The 26,587-nt window shown below is 41.3% G+C and overlaps 1 protein-coding gene across 1 annotated transcript; it reads left to right on the top strand.

Annotated features, from left to right (window-relative positions):
- Positions 1-407: 407 nt before the first annotated feature.
- On the top strand, positions 408-25,282 carry PRSS38 (serine protease 38; the record flags this gene model as incomplete). The annotated part of the gene is made up of 5 exons (XM_081232685.1): positions 408-579; positions 771-933; positions 1,521-1,792; positions 24,409-24,551; positions 25,028-25,282. The coding sequence occupies 5 exons, from the start codon at positions 408-410 to the stop codon at positions 25,280-25,282; spliced, it is 1,005 nt and encodes a 334-aa protein (XP_081088811.1).
- Between the last annotated feature and the right edge of the window lie 1,305 nt (positions 25,283-26,587).

Raw genomic sequence — 26,587 nt, 5'->3', positions numbered from 1 at the left:
CACATTAGCAAATACGATCAAGAAGAGGCATGAAAATTGTTTGTACATTTCTGGAATGCTGCAACTGAAACTTGACCAAACCCCAGCTTACTGGCTGGGTGTTGGGAGACACAGGATGAAATTATTTCCATTGCATCAGCCAAGAGTGGGGAGAGAAACCAATGACCACCACCATCCGGGGAGCAAGACCACCCAGAGTCTACTGACTACCCTCTAGGGAGTGAGACCACAGCGAGCCAGCCATAGCAGGGTTGGGGGGTGATGGAGGGGAGGACCATTGAGAGCTGGCTCCCAGCTGAAGAGTGAGAGAGCCGGTGTTTATGCTGTCGTGCTTTAATGCCATCGCGTGCCTGGGCACTGTCGCATGTTTGTGACGTCACAAGTTGCATGCTCTAGCCCTCGCATCCATGAGGCACTCCCACCTCATGGCCGCCATGCTGACCGGCCCTCGCACTGGGCCTGGAGAGTCCAGGACCCTGAGCCTCCTTCTGCTCCTGTTTCTCCTGCCTCACACCCAGGCTGCAGCCACGGCCCACAGGCACCCTGCCAGTGAGGGGGTCGCCTTTAGCCGTGATGTGGGTAGGACCCCTCCAAGCCCGGGTTGGCGGTGGTCCCTGCAGTGAATCCCGGGCTTCCTCCCCCCAAGGGTGGAGACCCAGTCTTCCGCGGCCCTCCCCCTTTTCCCTCCGCCCACTCACCCTCCTCGGCTTTGCCTGTGGCCACGCCTGCCCTGGTGCCACTGCTACTCGCATACTCTGTCCTTTCCTCAGCTTGTGGCCAGAGTCATATGCAGGGGAAGATCATGGGAGGCGTGGATACCCTCGAGAAAAAGTGGCCGTGGCAGGTCAGTGTGCACTATGCAGGCTTCCACATCTGTGGTGGGTCCATCATTGATGAATACTGGATCCTGTCAGCCGCCCACTGCTTTGACAGGTGAGTGGGCAGTGCTGGATACTATTCCCATGGAGGTCTAGGGCTGCAAGACCAACCACGTGGGTCACATAGGACAGGGACTTCTTGGAGGCAGGGGAGAGAGTGGGACCCAGCACACAGCTCCATCCACTACAGTTTCTTGCACAAGGCTGAGGGCTCCTTTAGGGCCCTCAGCTCTTCCAGAAAGGTGTGGAACCACATAATAGGATGAGAGGTGAGGAGAGGAGCCACATCTTAGATGAGAGGAGGGAAGAGAGGACAAATCACAGGATGAGAGGTGATGAAAGACTTATCTTCACTGGCAGCTCATTGTACATCAGACAAGCTCACCATCCTGGGCTGTCCAGCAGGTCTTGGTGGGTCCCTGAATCCTCCATGGGCTCAGGTCAGGGCTTTGTTGGGAGCAATTCTGCCAGACAGTCAGGTCCCTGATGTGCTGGAAGGGCTTGCTTTCCATGTCCTGGCTGAGAGCTTGGATACACAGGCTGCCATGCTCCAGGACTCCCTGAGTCTGTGATCTCATGGAAGCTCCTCTTCCCAGGTGCAAGGTGCTCGAACCACTATGCCTTTGTCCTCTGTCCCTACAGGAACAAGATCACTGAAGCATTTGATATGTATGTGGGCCTTGTGGACCTCAGGGTTGCAGGCAGTCACACCCAATGGTTTGAGGTGAATAAGGTGATCATACACCCCACATATGAAGTGTACCATCCTGTTGGAGGTGACATCGCTCTGGTGCAGCTGAAAACTCGCATTGTGTTTTCCGACTCTGTGCTTCCCATCTGTATTGCACCCCCAGATGTGACTCTTTCAAACCTTTCTTGCTGGGCTACAGGATGGGGATCCATCTCCCAACAAGGTAAGAAAACAAAGTGCAGGTTCAATCCCATTATTGGAGCTTGTGGAAGGGATGATGGCTCTATGACATTACAGGAGAGAATATGTTCTGTCCATTAAGGAGTTGCAAGTATCTGAGGACTGGAATCCCTATCCCTCAATCATTATCTGTTTCTCTGTCAATGTAGAATTTTGTTTTACTCCTGGCTGGCTTTGTTGTTTACAGAGAAGTAGTTACATCTACTTTGAGTGTGGAATTAATATTTAGTATACTGAGAACACAAATTTCCAAGCATAGTTTTTCTTAAGATTTTAAATTCAATTTAGAGGTAATCTTTTTTTAACCTATGAAAAACATTTTAGTTATTCTAGTTATCCATAAAAGCCTTGCACTTTCTTTCTAGGTTTAAATCTGCATAATTTAGAATTTTTATGGTTATTTAAAATATTATTTTTAATTGCATTTGCTAATCAGACACAGCTGTTGATTTCTGTTAATTGATCTTGTTTCCAACCACCATCTAGTACTCATTTATAATATTTTGTCAGTTGATTATTTAATTGTTCTAGATTTTTTAATATCATATTTTCTTCAGATAAAGATTGTTTCATCACTTCCTTTCCTATATTTTATCTTTTATTTATTTTTCTTATTGCAATGGTTAGAACCTCTAGTAGAAATGTTGCTAGGTCTCCTTTTCTTGTTTTTTATTTTAATGGAAATGCTTCTAATGGTTTACTATTAAGTCTGTGGCTTGGTTTGGAGATTTCAGATTGATATCTTATACCAGTTTAAGAAAGTTTCATATCTGGTTTACTTAAGTAAAAAAACATTATTGCAGTTAAGTGGATATAAATTCAGATTAGAATGTTAAAACTTTAAATGTTAAATGTAGTCCCCATGGTAACCACAAAAGGAAATTAAGAAGGAATTTAAACATTTCACTACAAAAAATCAACTAAATGCAAAGAAGACAGGAATACAAGAAAATGCGGGGGGAAAAGCTATAGGGCATGTAGAAAATAAGTAGCAAAATGACAGAAGCAAGTTCCTCCTTGTCAGTAATTACTTTAAGTGTAAATGGGTTAAACTTGCAAATCAAAAGACAGAGACCAGAGTTAGGGAGATATAGCCAAGATGGCGGAATAGGAAGACCCTGAGCTCAACTCTTCTCACTGGAGCACCAAAATTACAACTACTGATGCAACAACTATTGATGAAAAAGACTGGAATCCACCAGAAAAGGTTTTCTACAACTAAAGATATAAAGAAGGAGCCACAAAGAGATGGATAGGAGGGGCAAAGTCATAGTATAGTCAAGACCTATACCCTTGGGTGGGTGACCCATAAACAGGAGAATAATTACAAATATGGAGCTTCTCCCCAAGGAGAAAAGGGTCTGAGCCCCACATTGGGCTCCCCAGTCCTGGGGTCATGCACCAGGAATATTTGGTTTTGGAGGCCAACAGGGCTTAATTTTGGGAGACCCAGAAAGCTGTGAGAAATAAAGACTCTTAAAAGGCACATGCAAAATCTTACATGCTCCAGGACCCAGAGCAGAAGCAGTGATTTGAAAGGGGCCTAGGTCAGACCCACCTACTGATCTTGAAGGGTCTCCCAGAGAGGCAGGAGGCAACTGGAGTTCACCCTGGGGACACAGACACTGGTGGCGCTATTTTGGGGAGCTCTTTCTACCACATGGACACTTGTGTTGACAAGCGCTATTTTGGAATCCTCCATCTAGCTTATTAGCCTCAGAACTCAGCCCTGCCTTTGCCCACCAGCCTATAGTCACCAGTACTGGGACTCCTCAACTCTAGCAACTAGCTGGGCTGGATACAGGCCCATCCACCAATAGACAGGTTGCCTTAAGACTTCCTGAGACAACAGCCAGCACTGGACATTGCCCTGTCCACCAGATGGCTCAGGACCTGGCCCCACATGTCACTGTGCAGGCAGTAGACCTAGGGCACACAAGGCCCTGCAGCCAGAGACACCAGGACACAGCTCCATCCACCAGTGGGGAGGCATAAGCCCCAGAAACCCCTGGGGCTTGGCCCTACCCATCAGTGAGCTGGCTCTGGCCTCAAGACCAGCCTCACCCACAAGTGGGTGGACAACAGGCCCAGGACAACTGCAGACACACAGCCTGCTATGGCAGGATCCAGCTCACCTACCATCAAGCTGGCACCAGCCCTGAGACAAGCTGGGCCTGAGCACTGCCCACCAGCAGAGCAATACACATGATTTGGGGCCCCTAGGATGTGCAATGAGAAACCCCAGGACCTGGCTCTGCCCACACCAGGTCCAGCATCTCCTGGCCCCTGGCCCCATGCACCACCAGGCGTATACCAGCCCCAGAAACACCACAGCCTTTCACCCTATCTTGTAGGAAGCAGCCAGCTCACCAGCAGACCAACACCAGCTCTGAGATATCTTGGACTCCTCAGCCAACCACCCTGGGATCCAGCCCCACTCACCAGTAGGCCAACACTAGATCCAAGAATCCTGACCCCACAACCACACACACCAGAACGTTGACTCTGTCCACGAGTGAGCCAGCACTAGCACCAGGACCCCACAGTGTTACTCAGGCAGCCACCTCATGACCTGGCACCAACAACCAATTGGCAGCCTCCACACAAATCAGGGCCTGGCAACCAATCTGACTGGGGGTCAGCCATGCCTACCAGACAATCCTCAGCACTCAGCTTGCCACAGTAGGAGGACCCACGCAGCCCACATAGGGGGCATCACTAGAGCATATAGCTCTGGTGACCAGAGGGGATTACACTGCTGGGATGCATAGAATGTCTCCTACAAAAGGCTATTTATCCAAGGTGGGAAAATGCAACCAACATACCAGATACATAGATATTAACACAGCAAATTAGTCAAAATGAGGTGACGGGGGAACATGTTCCAAATAAAGGAACAAGATGAAACCTCAGAAGAAGAACTAAGTGAAGTGGAGACAGGCGACCTACCTGATAGAGTTCAAGGTAGTGATCATAAAGATGATCAAAGAACTCGGGAGAAGAATGGAGCAAGCAGTTAGATGTTTTAACAAAGAATTTGAAAATATAAAGAAGAACCAAATAGAGATGAAGAATACAATGACTAAAATGAAAAATACACTAGAAGGAATCAACAATAAATTAGATGATACAGAGGAACGGATCAGCAAGCTGGAAGACAAGAGTAGTGGAAATCGATGAAGCTGAACAGAACAGAAAAAAAGAAAAAATAGAGAGAAATGAGGACGGTTTAAGAGACCTCTGGGACAACATCAAGCATATGAACAATTGCATGATAGGAGTCCCAGAATGAGAAGAGAGAGAGAAAGAGGCAGAGAACATATGTGAAGACATAATAGCTGAAAACTTTCCTAACTGGGGAAAGGAAACAGACATCAGTCCAGGAAGCACAGAGTCCCAAACAGGATCAACCACACCAAGACACATTGTAATTAAAATGGCAAAAATTAAAGATAAAGAGAGAATATTAAAAGCAGCAAGGGAAAAGCAACAAGTTACATACAGGGAACTCCCATACGGCAATCAGCTGACTTTTCAGCAGAAACTCTGCAGGCTAGAAGGGAGTGGCATGGTATATTTAAAGAGTGAAAGGGAAAAACATACAACCAAAAATAATCTACCTGGCAAGGCTTTCATTCAGATTTGATGGAGAGATCCAAAGTTTTACAGACAAGAAAACTTAAAAGAGTTCAGCACCACCAAACCAGCTTTACAAGAAATGTTAAAGGGACTTCTCTAAGTGAAAAAGAGCCACAACTAGAACATGAAAATTATGAAAGGAAGAAACTCATCAGTAAAGGCAAATATACAGTAAAGATAGTAAATCAACCACATACAAAGCTAGTAAGAAGGTTAAAAGATGAAAGTAACAAAACCATCTATATCCACAATAAGTAGTTAAGTAATACACAAAACAAAAAGAAGTAAAATATGATGTCAAAAACAGTAATCTTGAAGAAAGGGGAGTAAAAATGCACTGTTGTTAAAATGCATTTGAAAATAAAAGATCAGCAATGTAAAATAATCATGTATATATAGAAGCATTATATAATGTTAACCACAAAGAAAATCTATAATAGATACATATATTTATACATTATTTATCTTGGAATATTTTGATTTCACCTTTATGTCTGAAGGATAGTTCTGATACAGAATTCTTCCTTGAAGGGTTTTTTCTTTCAACACTTTTGAGTCTGTTCTTCTACGGCCTCTGGCTTTCATTGTTTCTGGTGAGAAGTCAGCTATTAACCATACTGTTTATCACCATGTAATTGGTTGCATTTCTCTTATTGATCTCAGGATTTTCTTTTGTCTTTGGCTTTCAGGAGTTTAATCATATTGTGTCTAGATGTGTATCTCTTTGTGTTTATATTTCCTGAGGTTCAGTGAGATTCTCAGATATGAATATTCTTTTTCATCAAATTCAGGATGTTTTGGGACACATTTTCTTCAATTTCTTTTTGCACTTCTCTTTCTCCCTCCCCCCTCTTTCTCTCTCTTTCCTCTCCTGTTCTCACCTCTCTCCTTTCCCCTTTTTCTGGCAGTCTTGTTACATGTGTGTTGATGTGCTTCATGGTATCCACAGGTCTCTAGGGTCTGTTCACTTTTCTTCATTTTTTTTTGCTCTATTCTTTTTTTAATGAATTAATTTATTTTTAGCTGCATTGGATCTTCATTGCTGCTCTTGGGCTTTCTCTAGTTGCGGTGAGCAGGGGCTACTCTTCATTGCAGTGCGTGGGCTTCTCATTGCAGTGGCTCGTCTTTGTTGTGGAGCACAGGCTCTGGGCACATGGGCTTCAGTAGTTGTGGCTCATGGGCTCTAGAGTGCAGGCTCAGTAGTTGTGCCACATGGGCTTAGTTGCTCCACAGCATGTGGGATCTTCACAGACCAGGGCTCAAACCCATTTCCCCTGAATTTGCAGGCAAATTCTTAACCACTGCACCACCAGGGAAGTCTATACTCTATTTTTTAAATTAGATAACTTCTACTAATCTAGCGTCAATTTCTTTTTTTTAATTTTTCTTTATTTTTTATTTTTTTTGCTTTATAACAAATTTAATCAGTTATACATATACATATGTTCCCATATCCCCTCGCTTCAATTTCACTGATTATTTTTTCTGCTATCTCATATCTTCTGTTGATCCAACCTACTGAATTATTAATATTGGTTACTGAACTTTTCAACTTTAGAATTTCCATTTTATTCTTTTTTTATAGTTTTTGTATTTCTGCTAAGATTCCCCATGTGTTAACTCATTATCATGATATTTTCATTTAACTTTTTAAATGTAGTTTAAAAAAATTCTTTAAACATACTTATAACAACTGTTTTGAAATATTTATCAACTAAAATCAACACCTGGGGCCACACAGAGCTTCTTTATATTGACTTGTTTTTTCCTGAATATGTGTCATACTTTCCTATTTTTTGCATAGAATTTTTATTGTTGAAAACTGGACATACATAAAACATTGTAAGAACTTTGGATTCTGATTTTCCCTGAAGGTTTTGATTTCTTTTGCTTTGTTTTGAGTAATTTGCCTGGACTTAGTTTGCAGAATCTCTCTTGTAGTTGCTGAGGTCTGTGCTCATTTTTTTTTTATTATTCTTAATTCTTTTTTTTTTTTTTTTTTTTTTGCGGTACGCGGGCCTCTCACCGCTGTGACCTCTCCCGTTGCGGAGCACAGGCTCCGGACACGCAGGCTCAGCGGCCATGGCTCACGGGCCCAGCCACTCCACGGCATGTGGGATCTTCCTGGACCAGGGGCACGAACCCGTGTCCCCTGCATCGGCAGGCAGACTCTCAACCACTGCTCCACCAGGGAAGCCCCTTAATTCTTATATTTATTATTTTTATTCTGGCTTCTTAAGTGTCACCACTGTGTCTTAATATCTCATTGGTTAGCCAATGATTTGGGCATCTCAAACTTCTAAGGCTTCCACCTCTGACAGTGGGTTTTGTGTGGGGGCTGGTGAACACATTTAGAGTCTGTGTGACTCTTGAGTCTGCCTCAGCTTTTACTTTTCACTGAGCCCACTTGTGCCTCCATGTTTATACATATAGTTACACAGTCATCCCAGGGATCAGTGGAGATTTATCTCGCCTTTCTATTGCCCTCTTATTTCCAGAGTCCCCATATATTTCCATCAGAGACACTGTTCACCCCACCCAGAATGACAGTCTCAGACCAACACTGCTTTAGGTCTTCCTTACTCATTTCCTACAAATCTAAATACTTTAAATGACAGTACAAAGTGTTGGTTTTTTTAGTTGTCCCCTCCACATCAAGTTCTCTCCCTCTTGCAGAAAAACTGCTTTCCCAGCCAGCCCTACCAAGGTAAAACTACCACAGTGACAGAGCAGAGATAGAGGGGTGTCAAGAGTGGTGAAGCCCCAGACAACTAGGTCAGACTTTTGCCATTGTTACCCAAAGTTCCACCAGTTGTTCATGAATAAGCACCTCTCAAGTTTCCTTTGCTTTTGTTTGACCTATGGAGCCCTGAAATTTTTAAAAATAATTTTGTTCAGTTTTATACTTGTTTATTGGAGAAAGGGTTTGCTGACCTCTTCACTCCATCCTAGCCAGAAATCCCATGTGTAGACTTATTTCTAAATTATTATTTTGTACTGTTTGCTGCTTTATTTTAAATATTTTCCCCGTCATTCTCCCTTTCCAATAGACTGTTTTCCTTTTTTTTATGAATTAATTTATTTTATTTTTGGCTGTGTTGGGTCTGTTGCTGCATGTAGGCTTTCTCTAGTTGCTGAGAGTGGGGGCTACTCTTTGTTGTGGTGCACGGACTTCTCATTGCAGTGTCTTCTCTTGTTGTGGAGCATGGGCTCTAGGCATGTGGACTTCAGTAGTTGTGGCACACAAGCTCAGTAGTTGTGGCTCGCAGGCTCTAAAATGGAGGTTCAGTAGTTGTGGCACATGGGCTTAGTTGCCACTTGGCATGTGGGATCTTCCCGGACCAGGGCTCAAACCTACATCCCCTTCATTGGCAGGTGGATTCTTAACCACTGCGCTACCAGGTAAGTCCCTGATTTTCTATATTACTTTTTTACTGTCTACTGTTCTGCAAGTTAAATTTCCGATTTTTAATCTTCTTGTAGCTCTTCTTAAATTTTTAACATGCATACCTGAACATACATGAGTTATGAACATATATACTCATGTATGTTCAGTTATACATGTTATCTAAAGGAAAAAATACCCTGTTTCATATATTTATAAATTTAAACATATATATGTTTTATTATTTCATATGTTACTTCCATTTTGTATGTTACTGTTTTCCAGTATTTTCATTCCATCTTTTTTATAGAATCAAGATTATTCTCTTTTACTGTTGTTTTATACAGGACATGCTTATCTGGCTTTATGCACGTGTTAATCTAATTTCTTTATTCCTAGCATTATACTTCTTTCAATTAGGTTTACTTTCCTTATTTCCAAAGAATATGTCACAACTCTTAAACAAACAAGGATTAAAGGAGAAATCACATATTAAATTAGAAAATATTTTGAGATGAATAAAAACAAAAACACATTACCAAAACTTATAGAATGCAGTGAAATCAATGCTCAGAGGGAAATTTATAGCTATACAAGAAGTCAGACCTCAAATAAATAGCTTCATTTTATGACTTAAGGAACTGTAAAAAGAACAAGCTAAGCCCAAAGCTAGCAAGAGGAAGGAAATAATGAAGATTAGAGTAGAAAAAAATGAAATAGAGAATAGAAAAAATTAGAGTGAATGAAATAAAATTTAGTTATTTGAATAGATCAACAAAATTAACAAAACTTTAGCTAGACTGACCACACACACACAAAAAAGATAAAGTACAAATAGCTAAAATCAGAAATGAAACAGGGAACATCGCGACTGACCTTACAGAAATAAAAAGGATTATAAGATAATACTACAATGAATTCTATGTCAACAAATTAGATAACTTACATGAAATGGGAAAATTACTATAAACACTCAGATTATCAAAACTGAATCAAGAAAAAATAAAATTTCTGGATAGATTTATAACAAGTAAAAAGATTGAATCAGTATTCAGAAACCTCTCAACAAAGAAAAGTCCAGGACCAGATGACTTCCCTGGTGAATACTACCAAACATTTTAAGAAAAATTAACACCAATTATTTTCAGATTCTCCAAAAAATAGGAGAGGAGCTCATTCTATGGGGCTAACATTAAGCAGACACCAAAGCCAGACAGAGATGCCACAAGAAAAGAAAATCACAGACCACTATCCCTCATGAATATATATGCAAAAATCATCAACCAAATACCAGCAAACTGAATCCAACAGTATATTAGAAAGATTATACACTACAACAAAGTAGGATTTATTTCTGGAATACAAAGGAGGTTCAACACACAATAATTGATCAATGTAATATACCACATTAAAAAATGGAGAAAAACCATATGATAATCTCAAATGATGGATAAAAAGTATTTGACAGGATCCAACATCCTTTCATAATTTAAAGAAACACTCATAAAACTAGGGATAGGAAGGTACTTCTTCAAGATGATTAAAGGCATTTATGAAAAACTCACAGCTAACATTATACTCAGTGAAGAAAAACTGAGAACTTACCCCTAATATCAGGAACAAGGCGGGATGCTCATTTTCACCACTGGTGTTCTATATTGTACCAGACTCTAGACAGATACATTAGGCAATAAAAAGAAATAAAAGGCATCCAAATAGGAAATGAAGAAGTAAAACTATCTCTCTTCGCAGATGACAGACAATAAACAAATTCAACAAATTTGCAGGGCACAAGATCAACACACACAAAAATCAGTTTCTATACACATTAATGAAAAATTGAAAAAGGAAATTAAGAAAACAATTCCATATCATCCCAAAGGAAAATTACCTATAAATAAATTTTTCCAAGGAAGTGAAAGACTGGTATACTGAAAGCTACAAAACATTGCTAAAAGAAATTTTACAAGACCTAAATAAATATAAAGACAAGTCACGTTCCTGAATTGGAAAACTTAATACTATTAAGATGTCAGCACTCCCCAAGGTGATCTACATGTTCAGTGCAGTCTCTATCAAAATTCCAACATTTTGCAGAAATGGAAAAAATGATCCTCAAAATCCTATGGAATTGGAAGGGGACCTGAATAGCCAAAACAGTCTTGAAAAAGATCAAAGTTGAAAGACTCACACTTCCTGATTTCAAAATTTTCTACAAAGCTACAATAATCAAAACAATGTGGTACTGGCATAAGAATAGATATATAGATCAGTTGAATAGTATTGAAAGCCCAGAAATAAATGCATACATCTATAGCCAATTGACTTTTGACAAGGGTGCCACTCCATTAAATGGGGAAAGAATAGTTTGTTCAACAAATGATGGTGGGACAACTGAATATCCACATTCAGAAAAATGAAGTTGGACCCCCATCTCACACCATACACAAAATTTTAAATGGGTCAACAACCTAAACTTAAGAGTTAATAAAAACTCTTAGGGGCTGCCCTGGTGGCGCAGTGGTTGAGAGTCCGCCTGCCGATGCAGGGGACACGGGTTCGTGCCCCAGTCGGGGAGGATCCCACATACCATGGAGCGGCTGGGCCTGTGAGCCATGGCCACTGAGCCTGCGCGTCCGGAGGCTGTGCTCCGCAACGGGAGAGGCCACAGCAGTGAGAGGCCCACGTACCGCAAAAACAAAAAACAAAAAACTCTTAGAAGAAAACATAGGAGTAAATCTTCATGACCTTGGATTTGGCAGTGGATTCTTAGATATGCTTTGTCTTTTTTTTTTCTTTTTTTTCGGTACACGGGCCTCTCACCGCTGTGGCCTCTCCCATTGCGGAGCACAGGCTCCGGACGCGCAGGCTCAGCGGCCATGGCTCACGGGCCCAGCCGCTCCGCGGCATGTGGGATCTTCCCGGACCGGGGCACGAACCCATGTCCCCTGCATCGGCCGGCGGACTCTCAACCACTGCATCACCAGGGAAGCCCAGATATGCTTTGTCTTAAACTTCATGTTTAAGAAATCATATAGCATGTGTTCTTTTTTCTCTTTCCTTCATCCTACTGTTTGTGAGATTCATCCACATTGTTGTTCATATCAGTAGTCTTCTTGTTTTTGTGTCATTTAATCTTCCATTATATGAACTTGGAAAAATTTCTTTTATCCATATTCTTTTAAAAAGTCTACAACAAATATTATTGTATAAGTCCTTTTGTGAACATACGTACTTGCTTATCTTGGGGATTTACTTGGTAATAGAATGTGTTGGCTATAGGGTGGGGTAAATTTAACTTTATTAGAAACTGCCAAACTGCTTTATCAACTGGTTTTGACTTTTTATATTCCCATCACCAGTGTATGAGAGTGCTAGTTGCTCCACATCATTGCCAACACTTGATAGTATCAGTCTTTTTCACTTTAGCTATGCCGATCATTGTGTCGTGATAGCTTCTTGAGGTTTTATGATCTGTAGAATTTTTTATATATTCTAGATACATGTACTTTGATAGGTATGTAAATATTCTCTGCTAGACTATAGCTTGTTTTTTTTCTTTCGTATGTAGGGTCTTTTGTATCCTGCTTATGAAGATTTGCTTATTGTAAGCTCATGAAGATAATTTCTCCATTTATCCTAGAAGCATTATGAGTTTAATTTTTACCTTTAGTTATAAGATCCATCTAAAATTAATTTTTTGCATGTGATGTGAGGAAAAAAAAACAAGGTTCACTTTTTTCTATATTGATATTCACTTGCTCTAGCACCATTTGTAAAGAATATCGCCTTTTCCCACTGACCTGTATTGGCACCTTTGTCAAACATCTTGTGACCGTACGTGTGTGGGTCTACTTCCAGGCTTACTATTCTGCCACATGGATCTCTCCAGTACAACAGTGCTGTGTTTACCATAACTTTATGATGAGTCTGGTCTTACACATCCTCCACAGTTGTTTCTCTTCTTCAAGATTATCATGGGCATTCTGGGTCCTTTGCGTTTCCATATGAATTTTAGAATTAGTTCCCCAATTTCTACAATAAACCTGCTAAGATTTTGAATGACTCATTGTTTTCCATGGCTCTTGGCACTGTTCTCTGAGATATCCTGCTCCGTAGCTACTTCTTAAAAAGGCCTTGAAAAATACCACATTGAGCAAATTTCCCAGCCTCTCCTGGAGCCCAGAGCCTTTTTGACATTTCGAACATCACACTACCTTTTAGCCCAGACTGGCAACACTTTTACATATACAGGTCTTGAGCTGCTTGGTCCTGCTGGTTATGGCTGAGCTTGCCTGTGTATCTGATGGTTGTCTCTCTATGGGCTGGCCTGTGACAGACTGAGCTGGAGTACTAGACTCTGATTCATGCATCTTTCACTGTCCAGCAAGCTGGCCAGAAAACGTCCACAGGCAGTGGTGGAGAAACACAACACCTTTTTTTAAACATCTTTTTGGAGTATAATTGCTTTAGAATGTCATGTTAGTTTCTGCTGTATAACCAAGTGAATCAGCTATATGTACACATATATCCCCATATCCCCTCCCTCTTGCATCTCCCTCACACCCTCCTTACTTCACCCCTCTAGGTGGTCACAAAGCACCGATCTGATCTCCCTGTGCTATGTGGCTGCTTCCCACTAGCTATCTGTTCTACATTTGGTAGTGTATATATGTCAATGCTACTCTCTCACTTCGCCCCAGCTTCCCCTTCCCCTTCCCAGTGTCCTCAAGTCCATTCTCTACATCTGCATCTTTATTCCTGTCCTGCCCCTAGGTTCTTCAGAACCTTTTTTTTTTTTTAGATTCCATATATATGTGTTAGCATATGGCATTTGTTTTTCTCTTTCTGACTTACTTCACTCTGTATGACAGTCTCTAGGTACATCCACCTCACTACAAATAACTCAATTTCGTTTCTTTTTATGGCTGAGTAATATTCCATTGTATATATGTGCCACATCTTCTTTATCCATTCATCTGTCAATGGACACTTAGGTTGCTTCCATGTCCTGGCTATTGTAAATAGTGCTGCAATGAACATTGTGGTACATGCCTCTTTTTTAATTATGGGAGAAACACAACACTTTTTGAAGCCTTTGCTTGCAACACGTCTGCTCAAATCCCATTGACAAAGCATGTCATGTGGCAAAATTCAGACCTAAGGACTGAGAAAATACATTACACCTCTCAACGGGAGTGACTGCAAAGACATAAGGCAAAGGGCATATATGTAGGAAAGTATGGAGAATTGGATTCATTAATGAAATTCATTTCCTCTCAATTTATAGTTTACTGCTTAACAGATAAACACTTAACATAGTATAACTCCATTTCCCCCTTCAAGTCCTTATGCTATTGTTCTATATTTTACTTCTGCACACTATATTGACATTATTGTTGCTTTAAACCTTCAGTAATCCTCCAACATACTTTTCAATAGTCTCATTTTTAACCTCATTCAGGAAATGATTGACCCAACGCTCAAATTCAGTTTACTCTGAAACCAGGACCACTCATCTCCTAGCAATATTTCTCGTCCCCCAGGTTTATCTTTAAAATGTCTGCACCCCAACCTCTGCAGGGGAATGAGGGGATGCACACCCACGATCTCTGTAGGCCCAGATCATATGCATTCTCCATGGTACTCTCATTCTAGGAGACCTTTCCCAAATTCATCCCAGTCCTCTCTCCCTTATCAGACATCCAGTGTCATTTCATATGTCTGGTATCTGTCTATCTTGCTTTCTTTGGGCATCAGGGGCAGAGAATGGGAGTCATCCTAATTCATGGTTCAAAAGACATTATTCATTGGTTTATACGTGATCCTCTTTATGTTTGTTTGTAATAATATAATGCATACCTATGTAAACATCTCTCAAATAGGGAAATTAGAACACTGTAACTTGTATCTGCTTTATGATCCTGACCCTCTTGGGTCTTCTCATTTGAGGGAACTTCGTAGCACAAATCTTTTTTTTTATTGTGTTAAAATGCACAAAATATAAAATTTACCACCTTAACTATTTTTAAATGTTCAGTTCAGTGGTGTTAAATACATTCACATTGGTGGTGCAACCATCATCACCATCCATCCCCAGGATTCTTTTCATCTTGTAAATCTGAAACTGTATACCCATTAAACTATATGTGTGTGTGTGTGTATATATATATATATATATATATATATATATATATATATATATATATATATATATATATATATATATATATATATATATATATATATATTCTCTTTCAGATTTTTTTCCATTACAGGTTATTATAAGATATTGAATGTAGTTCCCTGTGCTATACAGTAGGTCCTTGTTTATCTATTTTATATATAGTAGTATATATATATAAATCTCAGTTTGTCTCCCCCCACCCCCAGTATCCCCTTTGGTAATCATAAGTTTGTTTTCCATGTCTGTGAGTCTGTTTCTGTTTTATAAATAAGTTCATTTGTATCATTTTTTTTAGATTCCACATATAAGTGATATCATATGATATTTGTCTTTGTCTGACTTACTTCACTTAATATGATAATCTCTAGGTCCATCCATGTTGCTGCAAATGGCATTATTTCATTCTTTTTATGGATGACTAATATTCTACTGTGTATATATACCACATCTTCTTTATATATTCATGTGTCAGTGGACATTTAGGTTGCTTCCATGTCTTGGCTATTGTAAATAGTGCTGCTATGAACATTGAGGTGCATGTATCTTTTCGAATTACTCTGGGTATATGCCCAGGAGTGGGATTGCAGGATCATATGGTAACTCTATTTTTAGTTTTTTAAGGAACCTCCATACTGTTCTCCTTAGTGGCTGAAGCCACCAACAGTATAGGAGTGTTCCTTTTTCTCCACACCTTTTTAGAATTTATTATTTGTAGTCTTTATAATAATGGCCATTCTGACTGCTGTGAGGTGATACACCAGTAGTTTTGATTTGCATTTCTCTAATGATTAGCAATGTTGAGCATCTTTTCATGTGCCTGTTGGCCATCTGTATGTCTTCTTTGGAGAAATGTCTATTTAGGCCTGCAAAATTTCCTTCCTTTTGAAGGCTGAATAATATTCCATAGTGTGCATACACCACACTTTGGTAATCCATTCATCAGTCAGTGGACACTTGGGTTGCTTCCATGTTTTAGCTATTGTGAATAATGGTGGTATGAAGATGGATGTACAAATAGCTATTTTAGCCCCTGCTTTCAATTCTTTAGGTATATACCCAGAAATAGAAATACTGGGTCAAATGGTAATTCTATTTTTAATTTTTTTAGCAACCTCCATTCTGTTTCTCATAGTAGCTGTACCATTTTATATTCCCACCAAGAGTGCACAAGTGTTCCAATTTTTCCACTTCCTTGCCAACCCTTGTTGTTTTCTGTGTTTTGATGGTAGCCATCCTTACGGGTGTGGAATGGTATCTCATTGCAGTTTTGATGTGCATGTTGAGCATCTTTTCATGTGTTTATTGGCTATTCATATGTCTTCTTCGGAGAAATGTCTATTTGAGTTTTTTGCCCATTTTGGAATTGGGTTGTTTGGGGTTTTTTGTTGTTGAATTTTAGGAGTTTTCTATATATTTTGGATACTAATACCTTATAAGATATATGATTTGCAAATATTTATTCCTAGACCACAGGTTGCCTTAAAAAGGCAACTGTGGATAGTGTCTTTTCATGTACAAAATTTTAAAATCTTCATGAAGTCCAGTTTGTCTACTTTTTCTTCTGTTACATGTGCCTTGGTGTCGTATCCAAGAAATCACGGCCAAATCCAATGTCATGAAATTTTCATCCTATCAATATTTTAAAATCTATTGAGATTTAATTTGTGGCCTAAAATATGGTCTCTCCTGGAAAATGTCCCACATGTACTTGAGGAAAATGTTTATGCTGTTGTTGGGTGGAAAGTTTTCTATATGTCTATTATATCTAGTTGGCTTATTGTGTTAAGTCCTCTGTTTTCTTGTTTATCTTATGTCTGATTGTCCTATCCATTATTGTGAGAGAGGTATAGAAGTCTGCAAATATTATTGTAGAACTTTCTATTTCTCCCTTAAATTTTGTCAGTTTTTGCTTCATATATTTTGATGTAAATATTTATAATTGTTATATCTTCTTGCTGTTTTGAGTCTTTGATTAGTATGTAATGTCCTTCTTTGTCTCTTATAAACTTTTTTGATTTGAAAATCTATTTTTTTCTGATATTAGAATAACCACTCCTGCTCTTTTTTGGTTACTATTTGCATGAACTATCTTTTTCCATTTTTTCACTTTCAACTTGTTTGTGCCTTTGGATCTCAAGTGACTCTTGTAGTCATCATATAGTTAGGTCATGTGTTTTTAATCCATTCTGAAAATCTCTGCCTTTTGATTGGAGAGTTTAAGTCTATTTAGATTTAAAGTAATTATTGATAAGGAGGGACTTCTGTCATTGTGATACTAGTTTTCTATATGCCCCATAGCTTTTTTGTCTCTAATTTCCTGCATGACTATTTTTTTGTATTTAGTTGATTTTTTGTAGTAATATGTTTAAATTTCTTTCCTTTTGTGTATATTTTATAGCTATTTTCTTTGTGATTATCTTGGGGATTACCTTTAACATTCTAGTTTGAACTTACAACAGCTTAACTTCAATAACATACAAAAACTCTGTTCCTTTAGAGTTCCATCCACAGCCAATTTGGTTGTTGATGTCACAAAATTATATGTTACACATTTTGTGCTCCCAAACATAAACTAACAATTCTTTTAAATGCATTGGTCTTTTAAATCATGTAGAAAACAAAAAGTGCAGTTACAAAACATTGTTACAATAATACTGGCTCTTATCACTAACAATGTATTTATTTTTATTGAGATCTTCATTTTTTCATATGCCTTTAAGTTACTGTCTAGTGTCCTTTCTTTTTACCTGCAGTACTCCCCTGAGCATTTCTTGCATGGCAAGTCTAGTGGTCACAAACCCACTCTACATTTGTTTATCTAGGAATTTCTAAGAATAGCTTGGTTCCTCCCCCCTTTGGAGAGACAGTTTTGCCAGATTAAAATTCTTGGTTTGACAGTTTTTCTCTTTTATCACTTTAACTATATCTGTCCATTGTCTTCTGGTCTCCAAAGTTTCTGATGAGAAATATACTGATAATCTTATCGAGGATCCCTTGTATGTGATGATTCTCTTCTCTTTTACTGCTTTCAGAATTCGCTCTTTGGCTTTGGCTTTTGAAAGTTTGATTATAATGTGTTTCAGTGTGGATCCTTTTGAATTCATCTTTCCTGGAGTTTGTTGAGCCCCATGGATTCTTATATTTATGTCTTTCATTAAATTTGCAAAAATTTCAGCTATTATTTCTTAAAATACTCTTCTGCCCCTTTAACTCTCTCTTCTCCTGGGACACCCATAATGTGCATGTTGGCTTCTTGATGGTGTTCCACAGGTCCCTTAGGCTCTGTTTGCTTTTCTTCCATCTTCTTTCTTTCTGTTCCTCAACCTCAATAATTTCCACTGTCCTATCTTCAAGTTCACCGATTCTTTCTTCTGCCTGTTCAGAGCTGCCTTTGAATCCGTCTAGTGAAGTTTTCATTTCAGTCATTGTACTTTTCAGCTTTGGAGTCCTTTTTTGTTTTTGTTTGTTTGTTTGTTTTGGTTTTGTGGTACACGGGCCTCTCACTGTTGTGGCCTTTCCCATTGCGGAGCACAGGCTCCGGACGTGCAGGCTCAGCGGCCATGGCTCACAGGCCCAGTCGCTCTGTGGCATGTGGGATCCTCCCGGACCGGGGCATGAACCTATGTCCCCTGCATCGGCAGGCAGACTCTCAACCACTGCGTCACCAGGGAAGCCCCTCCTTTTTGTTTTGTTTTTAGATTTTCTATCTTGGTTGATAGTTCCACTTTGCTCACACATTATTTTCTTGACTTTATCCACATCTTTTAGTTCTTTGAGCATCTTTAAGACCATGTTTTAAAGTTTATCTAATATATCTGCCTTTATGTCTTTCTCAGGGACAGATTCTGTTAATTATATTTTTCCTTTGATTGAGCCATTTCCTCTTTCTCTGTATGTTTTGTGGTTTTTTGTCGAACACTGGACATTTTAATCTAACAATGTGGTAGCTATGGAAATCAGATCCTCCCCCTTACCCAGGGTTTGCTGGGTTTAAAAAAATTTGTGTGTGTTAGTGATTGGTGTAGGCTGTCTCTGTACAGAGGGTCAGTTTGAGGTTGAGATCTTATGTTTTTTCTGAACCTTTACCTGGGCATGCATGGTTACTTTCTAATTTTCCCCATATGTTCAGTTGCTTTTGAATGTCCTAGTCTTTAATATCTTGATCCCAAAAAAGAAAAGTGAAAAATGAAGGGAGAAAAGGGCCGTGGCCCCATAAATTCCCTAGAAGTCACTTCAGCTGGAGCAGGAGGTGCTTGTGACAATTGGGAGAGGTGCAACAACAATGGCTGCCTCCCTCTTTGTGTGTACCTCTGTGATCAGAACAGCAATCAAAGCACAGATCCGCAATATACAGAGGACAGGGTCTTCTTTGCTCACCTTGGCTTTCACATGCTGTGTGCAAGCTCTCCAGTAATATGTGTACAGCTGCCTGTCCCAGGGGTGGGGGTGTGTAGCTGTTACTGTGTTAAGAGCTGAAATTGACCAAAGTTGACTGCAATTTACCCTCCAAGCGTTCAACAGATTCTAGAGTTCCAAAATACTTACATCAGACAAATTCTGCCAGTGCAGTTGTCCTGGTGGGAGACAGATTCCGTGTTTCCTGCTTGACCATCTCCCAGGATCCTCTCCACAAATCTCTCACAGACAATCATGGTATATACATGGATTCCAGGGCATAGAATCCACTACCCCTCAGGAACTAAGGCCACAGATTGGGAAGCTTGGACCTAAATAAAAGAATGGCAGGTTCCATTCTCTTCTAGCTGGAAGCTGCCTTTATATATCTTCTCATCCTGTATGAGACCCTGGGCCTGACTTACCTTTCATTCAAGATACAACCACAGTGTTATGGCCTTCCCTCAGCAGAACTCAGTGAGAGAACCATCTAGAATGCAAGAACATGCTCTAGGATGCACAAATCAAAAGTGGTCCAAGGGCTTCCTGGGTGGTGCAGTGGTTGAGAGTCTGCCTGACGATGCAGGGGACACGGGTTCATGCCCCGGTCCAGGAAGATCCCACATGCCATGGACTGGCTAGGCCTGTGAGCCATGGCTGCTGAGCCTGCGCATTCGGAGCCTGTGCTCCGCAACGGGAGAGGCCACAACAGTGAGAGGCCCGCATACCGAAAAATAAAATAAAATAAAAATAAAAAAAGGTCCAAGTAACCCTAGGGCCACCTAATGCAGTTTTGCAGTTTCTCAGTCAAGGCCAAGAAACCAAAAATAACTAGAAAGTAGCCCCATCTTTATTTAGGTCGCTTAGATAACATTACATGGGTTCTGGCTTCAATACAATACATATTTCTTCTTTATTTCCCTCTTCTCCTATTCCACACCAGCAAACCTCTGAAAATTACCAACAAAAAGAACTCTCTGACACTCAGCTCACAAGACCACAACTTTTCCCACTCACTCAACTCTTCACTGAATGTTCTTCAGTGAGCTTCTCTGGTCTTATTTTTAGCTTTTAAGATTGTTTCTTTTTCTGTATAAACATTCATGAAACCCTCAAATCAATACATTTAACATTTTCATCATCTCAAAGAGTTCTCTTACTGCTTTGCAGCCAAACTCTTTCTTCTAAGGTAAGTATTGTTCTCATTTCTGTCCCCATTAATGAGTTTTATGTTTTTGGACTTTACATAAATGGAATTACAGTACTCTTTTGCTCAGTATACCCTGTAAGATTTATTCATGTTTTGCATGTATGACTAGCTCCTTTTTGTTTATTGTTGAGGAATATTTAATCACATAAATACCAAAATTCATTTGTCTATTCTTCTGTTGACTGACATTTGGGTTGCTTCAGTTTGGGGCTATTGTGAATAAAACTCTTATGAACATTCTCTTACAACTCTCTCTACATATATGCTTTCATTGGTCTTGGGCACATACATGACAATGTGTTTACTTATTTATGCAGTTCTGAGAAACTACAAAGGATTTTCCAAAATGTATGTACAATTTTACACTGTCAGCAATGAATAAGAGTTACAGATCTCTTTGTCTGAAGAAGTCTTTATTTTACCTTCAGTTTTGAAAGATAATTCTAGATACAGAATTCTGGGTAGACGGTTTTCTGGTTTTATTTTGCTTTGCAAGAGGCTGCTTCATTTTATTCTGGCTTGCATAGTTTTTGATGAGAAACTTGTAACTCTTATTCATGATCTTCTGTATGAAATATTTCCCCACCCTCCCTGTCTTCAGGCTTTTCCTTTACTTTGTTTTGCAGCCATTTGACTATGATTCCTTCTTTCTTTCTTTCTCTTTCTTTCTTTCTTTCTTTCTTTCTTTCTTTCTTTCTTTCTTTCTTTCTTTCAGCCATGTGGCCTGCAGGATCCTATTTCCCTGACCAAGGATTGAATCCGTGCCCCCTGCAGTGGAAGGGCAGAGTCCCAACCACTGGACCACCAGGGAATTCCATTGACTATGATGTTTCTAAGTGTGTGTGTTTGCTTGTTTTATTCTGGCCTGGGGCTCTCTGAACTTCTTGAATCTCTGGTTATTATAGCCTTGGCCATTGTATCTCCACATATTTCTTATCCCCTGTACTCTCTTCTTCTGGGAATAATTCCACATATGTTACACTGCTATTGTCCTATAGCTCTTAGGTGCTCTGTTTTGCTTTATTCCCCACTCTTTTCCTTTTGTGCTTCAGCATGGGTAATAGCTATTAACCTATCTTCACATTCATTGATTTTTTTCCTCATTTGTGTCCAGTCTGCTGATACACCCATTGAAGTAATTTTTTAATCTCTGATAATGTGTATTTCTGGCATTTCCAATTTGTCCTTTTTTTTTGTAGTTTCCATATCTCTGCTTAAATTCTTCATTTTTTTCATGCTTGTTGTTTACTTCTTAATAATTTCTTCAACATATTAATCATAGTTATTTTAATATTCCTTAAATATACTTTGAAGATTTTGGTCATCTCTGGGCCTGACTGTGTTCAATGTTTTATCTCTTGACAGTGGGTCCAGTGTTTTATTCCTGCCTTCCCCATACCTTTGTGTCTGTGCATGTGTGTGTGTATATATGTGTATCTTTTAATTTTTGGTTGAATGTTAGACATTATAGAAGAATATTTAAGACTAAAGTCTCTGTACCCCAAAATAGGCATTCCTCTTCTTCTGCCAAAGCATTAGTAGGGTGGGGCAGGGCTGATTCAGGCTAGTGAGAACTTGAGCTGGGTTGTGGCTTCTGTTGTTGCTCTTACTGACTTCAGAGCACCAGAGGCCTCAGGTCCCTCCATGGTGGGCTGCTGCAATGCTGTGCTCTGTGTGAGACCTGGGGTGTTTCTCTGTTCCTGCATCATCCTTCACTTCACATCTCTGTACATCCACAGCACATTTTGCCTGCCCTCCAGAAGAAAATTGTTGCTCTTGGTATTCATTACTAGGCTGCTATTGAGAAGGAGGAAACTTGATCCCCTGATCCAGCCTCAGCCTCAGGCAGAGCTGTAGGTCTTAGATTTGGAAATGGACCTCTGTGCACCACTACTCTACCTTTGGGGCAGCTAAGCTCTGCTTTGTATCTGTGATGGCTCTGAGAGGATCTAGACCCTGCCCTCATATTAGCAGACCTCTCATGTTACTGATGTGGGCTCTTGGCACCTCAGGTTTTCCAGGGATGTAGGGCTTGTTTCTACTCTTCCTCCAGAATAGTCCACCTGTACCAGGTCCTGAGGGCAGGAGTATGTGGTGCCCCCCCCCCCACACATAACCAGTAGAAGGCTTCTGCTCCACATGTGAGTAGGGAAGCAAGCTGTGTTCTTACAGGTCCCCAGTGGTACGTGGTCATTTTCTGAACACCTGCACTGAGGTGCCCTCTCTGTGGACCCCTGCTGTGCCCTGAGTATATTTCATGAGCTGCTAGTGGAGACCTAAGGGAAAGACCTACCAGTGAGTGCAATCCTCCTCTTGTCTGATTTCTCATCATTCTGAACTGGCACACTAGCCCACAGTTGAAGAACTCATTGAAATTGCAGCTAGCTGACTTCTCCCTTCCACTTCTGTGATACACCTCTTCCTTTGTGCTGTGCTAGTAATTGTGCAGAGCTCATCATTCTGGCCCTCTGTCCACCTGGTTCCATGTGGGCCTTGGCATCTGCGTAAGGGATATTTTACCCTGCATCTACACTGTTTTCACTCAATGTCTTGGTTGCTCCACAAGACTCTCCACTCTGCACTCTTGACTCTGGGAACTGTGAAGTCTAACCTGGCCATTCTGCCCTTCCTGTGGAATTGTACATTCTGCACACATGGCTCGGGGTCCAACGGCAGACTGGGGGCACTGAAGCCCCCTGTGTTCCCTCTAGGGTCCTTCTCTCTGGAGAACCCTCCTTCTAGCATCTGCCTTTGAGGATTCCAGCTGCCTGTGCTCCTCCTCATGCCACAGCCTAGAGTGTGCCCCAAGCAGGATGATGGAGCCCTTGTAGACCTTGCCTCATCTGTTCTCTTTTCTCAGGGGCCACAGCCCTGCCCTGACTCAGGTCCAGTGGGAAATAATTGCCTGCTGGGTAGACATGTTTACTGCTAGCTTATGGTAGAGGGAAGTTCACTCCCAGTCACCCCACTGTGGCCACAATGAAAGGCCTCAGGTAGATTTTTAGCTGGCTTAGTAGTTAAACGTATTTCCTAACTGCATTTCACTGTGTTGTTTCTCCAGCATCCCCAACCCTGAGTTTTTTGAGTCCTTCTATTGTTCTGCATTCCAATTTGCAATCATCTAATTCTTCCATGGCTCCTCTCCTGATATTAACTTGCCAACACAGCAGCAACCACAAACACTGCTGATATTCTGCTTCCCATTTTCTTCCTTCGAGGTACACATTTGTTAGCTCTAAAACTGATTCCCCACCTACCGCAGGCTATGCCATCCCCAAATACATGCCCCCACTTGATACCCAATCATTTTCTTTAACCTGTGAGAACAACTCCTTTCCAGGCAGAGCAGGCCCACTTTCACATTGGTCAGGAAAGTGCAGGTTTTCTGGGAGCAATTACTATATCCATTGGCATAGACAAGGACACATGAAGTGACAACCCACAAAAATTGGAGGCTACTTTCTTGCACACACTCTGTGTCATCCGCTCACTCTCACCCAGGGACTCAGCTCATGGAGCTGTTTGCACTTGAGCCACAGCAATGGGAATGTAATGGGCTGAACCAAGTCCTGGCTCTTACATCTCTCTTAGGAAGTGTCATGTGACATATGTTTAAACTTTATTGACCAAAGCCTGAGTCCCCATTGCAGAGAAAGGAGACATGTGGAGGGTGGGAGCAAGAGAAGGAGCTCCAGTGTGAGCCCACTAGGCCTTGGGGCTTGGTGTGCCCTGCAGAACAGGTGTGAGAAGACCATTCACTGGGCCTGTACTCCTTTCTGACAGGAGACACTTCAGACAAGCTGCAGGAGGTTCAGCTGCCTCTGGTCCCATTGCCCCTATGCCAGCTGCTCTATGGACACACGTCATACATTCTGCCGGACATGCTGTGTGCCGGGGACCTCAGGGACGTGAAGACTGTTTGTGAGGTACAACCCACTGTGGGGGTGGGAGACTAAGCCCAGGGATTTCAGATCTTCCATCTGCTTTAAGCCCGGGGCACTTCTGCCAGTTGGGTAGGTGGTCCCAGACCACCTGGCTCCTGTGGGGATCAGAAGTACATCTCCATGCAGCCATGAGTTGAGTGGGAGGCCACAGGGTAGCTTATGTGCAAATGGAACACAGGCCTCAGTCAGGCCCTGTGGACCCCAGTGCTGGCCAGAGCCGCCCAGGGCTCCATGTCTGCCCAGGGGCCATGCCTGCTGACTGTCACTCCATGGCACCCACCCTTTACTTGCAGGACAATGCAGTGAACACTGCTTGCCTGCAGCAGGGCCTCCCCACTGACAAGGTGGGGCTGCATGAGTGGCAGGATCCTGGCCCCATCCCACAGTGTTGGCATTGGGCCACCCTCAGGCAGGAGGCCCCAAACTCCCAGTTCACAAGAAACTCCTCTTTTTTCCAGGGTGACTCTGGGGGCCCACTTGTCTGTGAATTCAACCGCACCTGGATGCAAATTGGAGTAGTGAGCTGGGGGCATGGTTGCACATACCCTATGTATCCTGCAGTTTATGCCCGAGTCTCCTTTTTCTCAGAATGGATTCGTTATCACATAGAAAACACACCCTTACCTCTTCAGCCACTCCCTACCCTCTCCTCCACTCTGGGGGCTGCCATCAATGTCCTTGTGACCTCACTGGTTGTCCTGTCAATGTTGTAAGGACCACAGCCCTCATCCAGCTTCTTCATGGCTGCATGCCTCTGTTCCTACCCAGCTCCAGCTCAAGTCTTCACACACCTGAGCAAGGTGAGGGCAATCAGCCAGGCCCACATGCAAGGTCCAAGAGGAGGCTGACCAGGGCCACACCCAGGAAGGCAGAGGCTGGTCTCATCACAGAAGGGTGGGGTACCTGGGAGAGCAGAGCATGTTGGTTGAGTGCTCTGAGCACCTGAGAGTTGGGAAGATATTAAATATTTACAAAGCAAGTGTCCCAGAAGTCCTGTGTTCACCTTTCTACCCAGAGTGCAGGCTCCCTCATGCACACAGAGTATGTTCATCACCCTGCCTTATCAGAATGACAGGCAGAAGGGTGAGAGGAGAAGGATAAACCAAACTGCAGCATCTCTAGAAAGGATAGCCATACAAACCCTGGTGTCTGGATATAGAATCCAGGGTGTGACCAAAGCCAGGGCAAAGGGAAGGTCATCATCTTAAAAACTTAGACCTATCAATATCAAAGAGTTTTAAATATTCAAACATCTAATTTGGAAAATGGAAAACATGAGCTGAGAGTAGGCACACAAAGGAAACTAAAAAAGATAAAAGCAGAAATCAATAGCCAAACATCTGAAAACACTAAAACTAGCATTTTAGAAATATAGATTTTGAAAAGAAAATCAAGAAGTAGGAAAAGAAATCATGAATATAATCAAGATATAATGTGAGGGGACTTCCCTGGTGGTGCAGTGGTTAAGAATCTGCCTGCCAATGCAGGGGACACGGGTTCGATCCCTGGTCCGGGAAGATCCCACATGCCGTGGAGCAACTAAGCCCGTGCGCCACAATTAATGAGCCCGCACTCCACCACTACTGAGGCCCGCGCACCTAGAGCCCGTGCTCCACGACAAGAGAAGCCACTGCATTGAGAAGCCCACGCACCTCAACGAAGACCCAATGCAGCCACACACAAAAAAAAGATATAATGTAAGACCAAAAATACACAAAACAAGAAATGACAATTAAGCACAGAAAATTTAAGAAATCATAAGAGATGTTGTACACCTCTATATAAATAAATGCAAAATGAAAAGTATCACTTTTTAGGAAATAACTAATTTACCAAAACTAACCTCAGTAGAGACAGAAGACTAGAGACCAGTTTCCATAGAAGAAATGGGGAAATTTAAGAAAAAATTCTCCATCCTAGTAAAAGTCCTTAGCTGAGATGGCCTCCTTGGGAATCATATCAGGCCTTCAACCACAGGATTGTCCCAATGCTGTCCATGCTGTTCCAGACACAGACAA

Source organism: Mesoplodon bidens (assembly GCF_964165515.1).
Source record: "Mesoplodon bidens genome assembly, chromosome: 4".
Lineage (NCBI taxonomy): Eukaryota > Metazoa > Chordata > Mammalia > Artiodactyla > Ziphiidae > Mesoplodon > Mesoplodon bidens.
The sequence above is the reverse complement of the archived record's forward strand: the minus strand, read 5'-3'. Positions and strand labels throughout refer to the sequence as shown.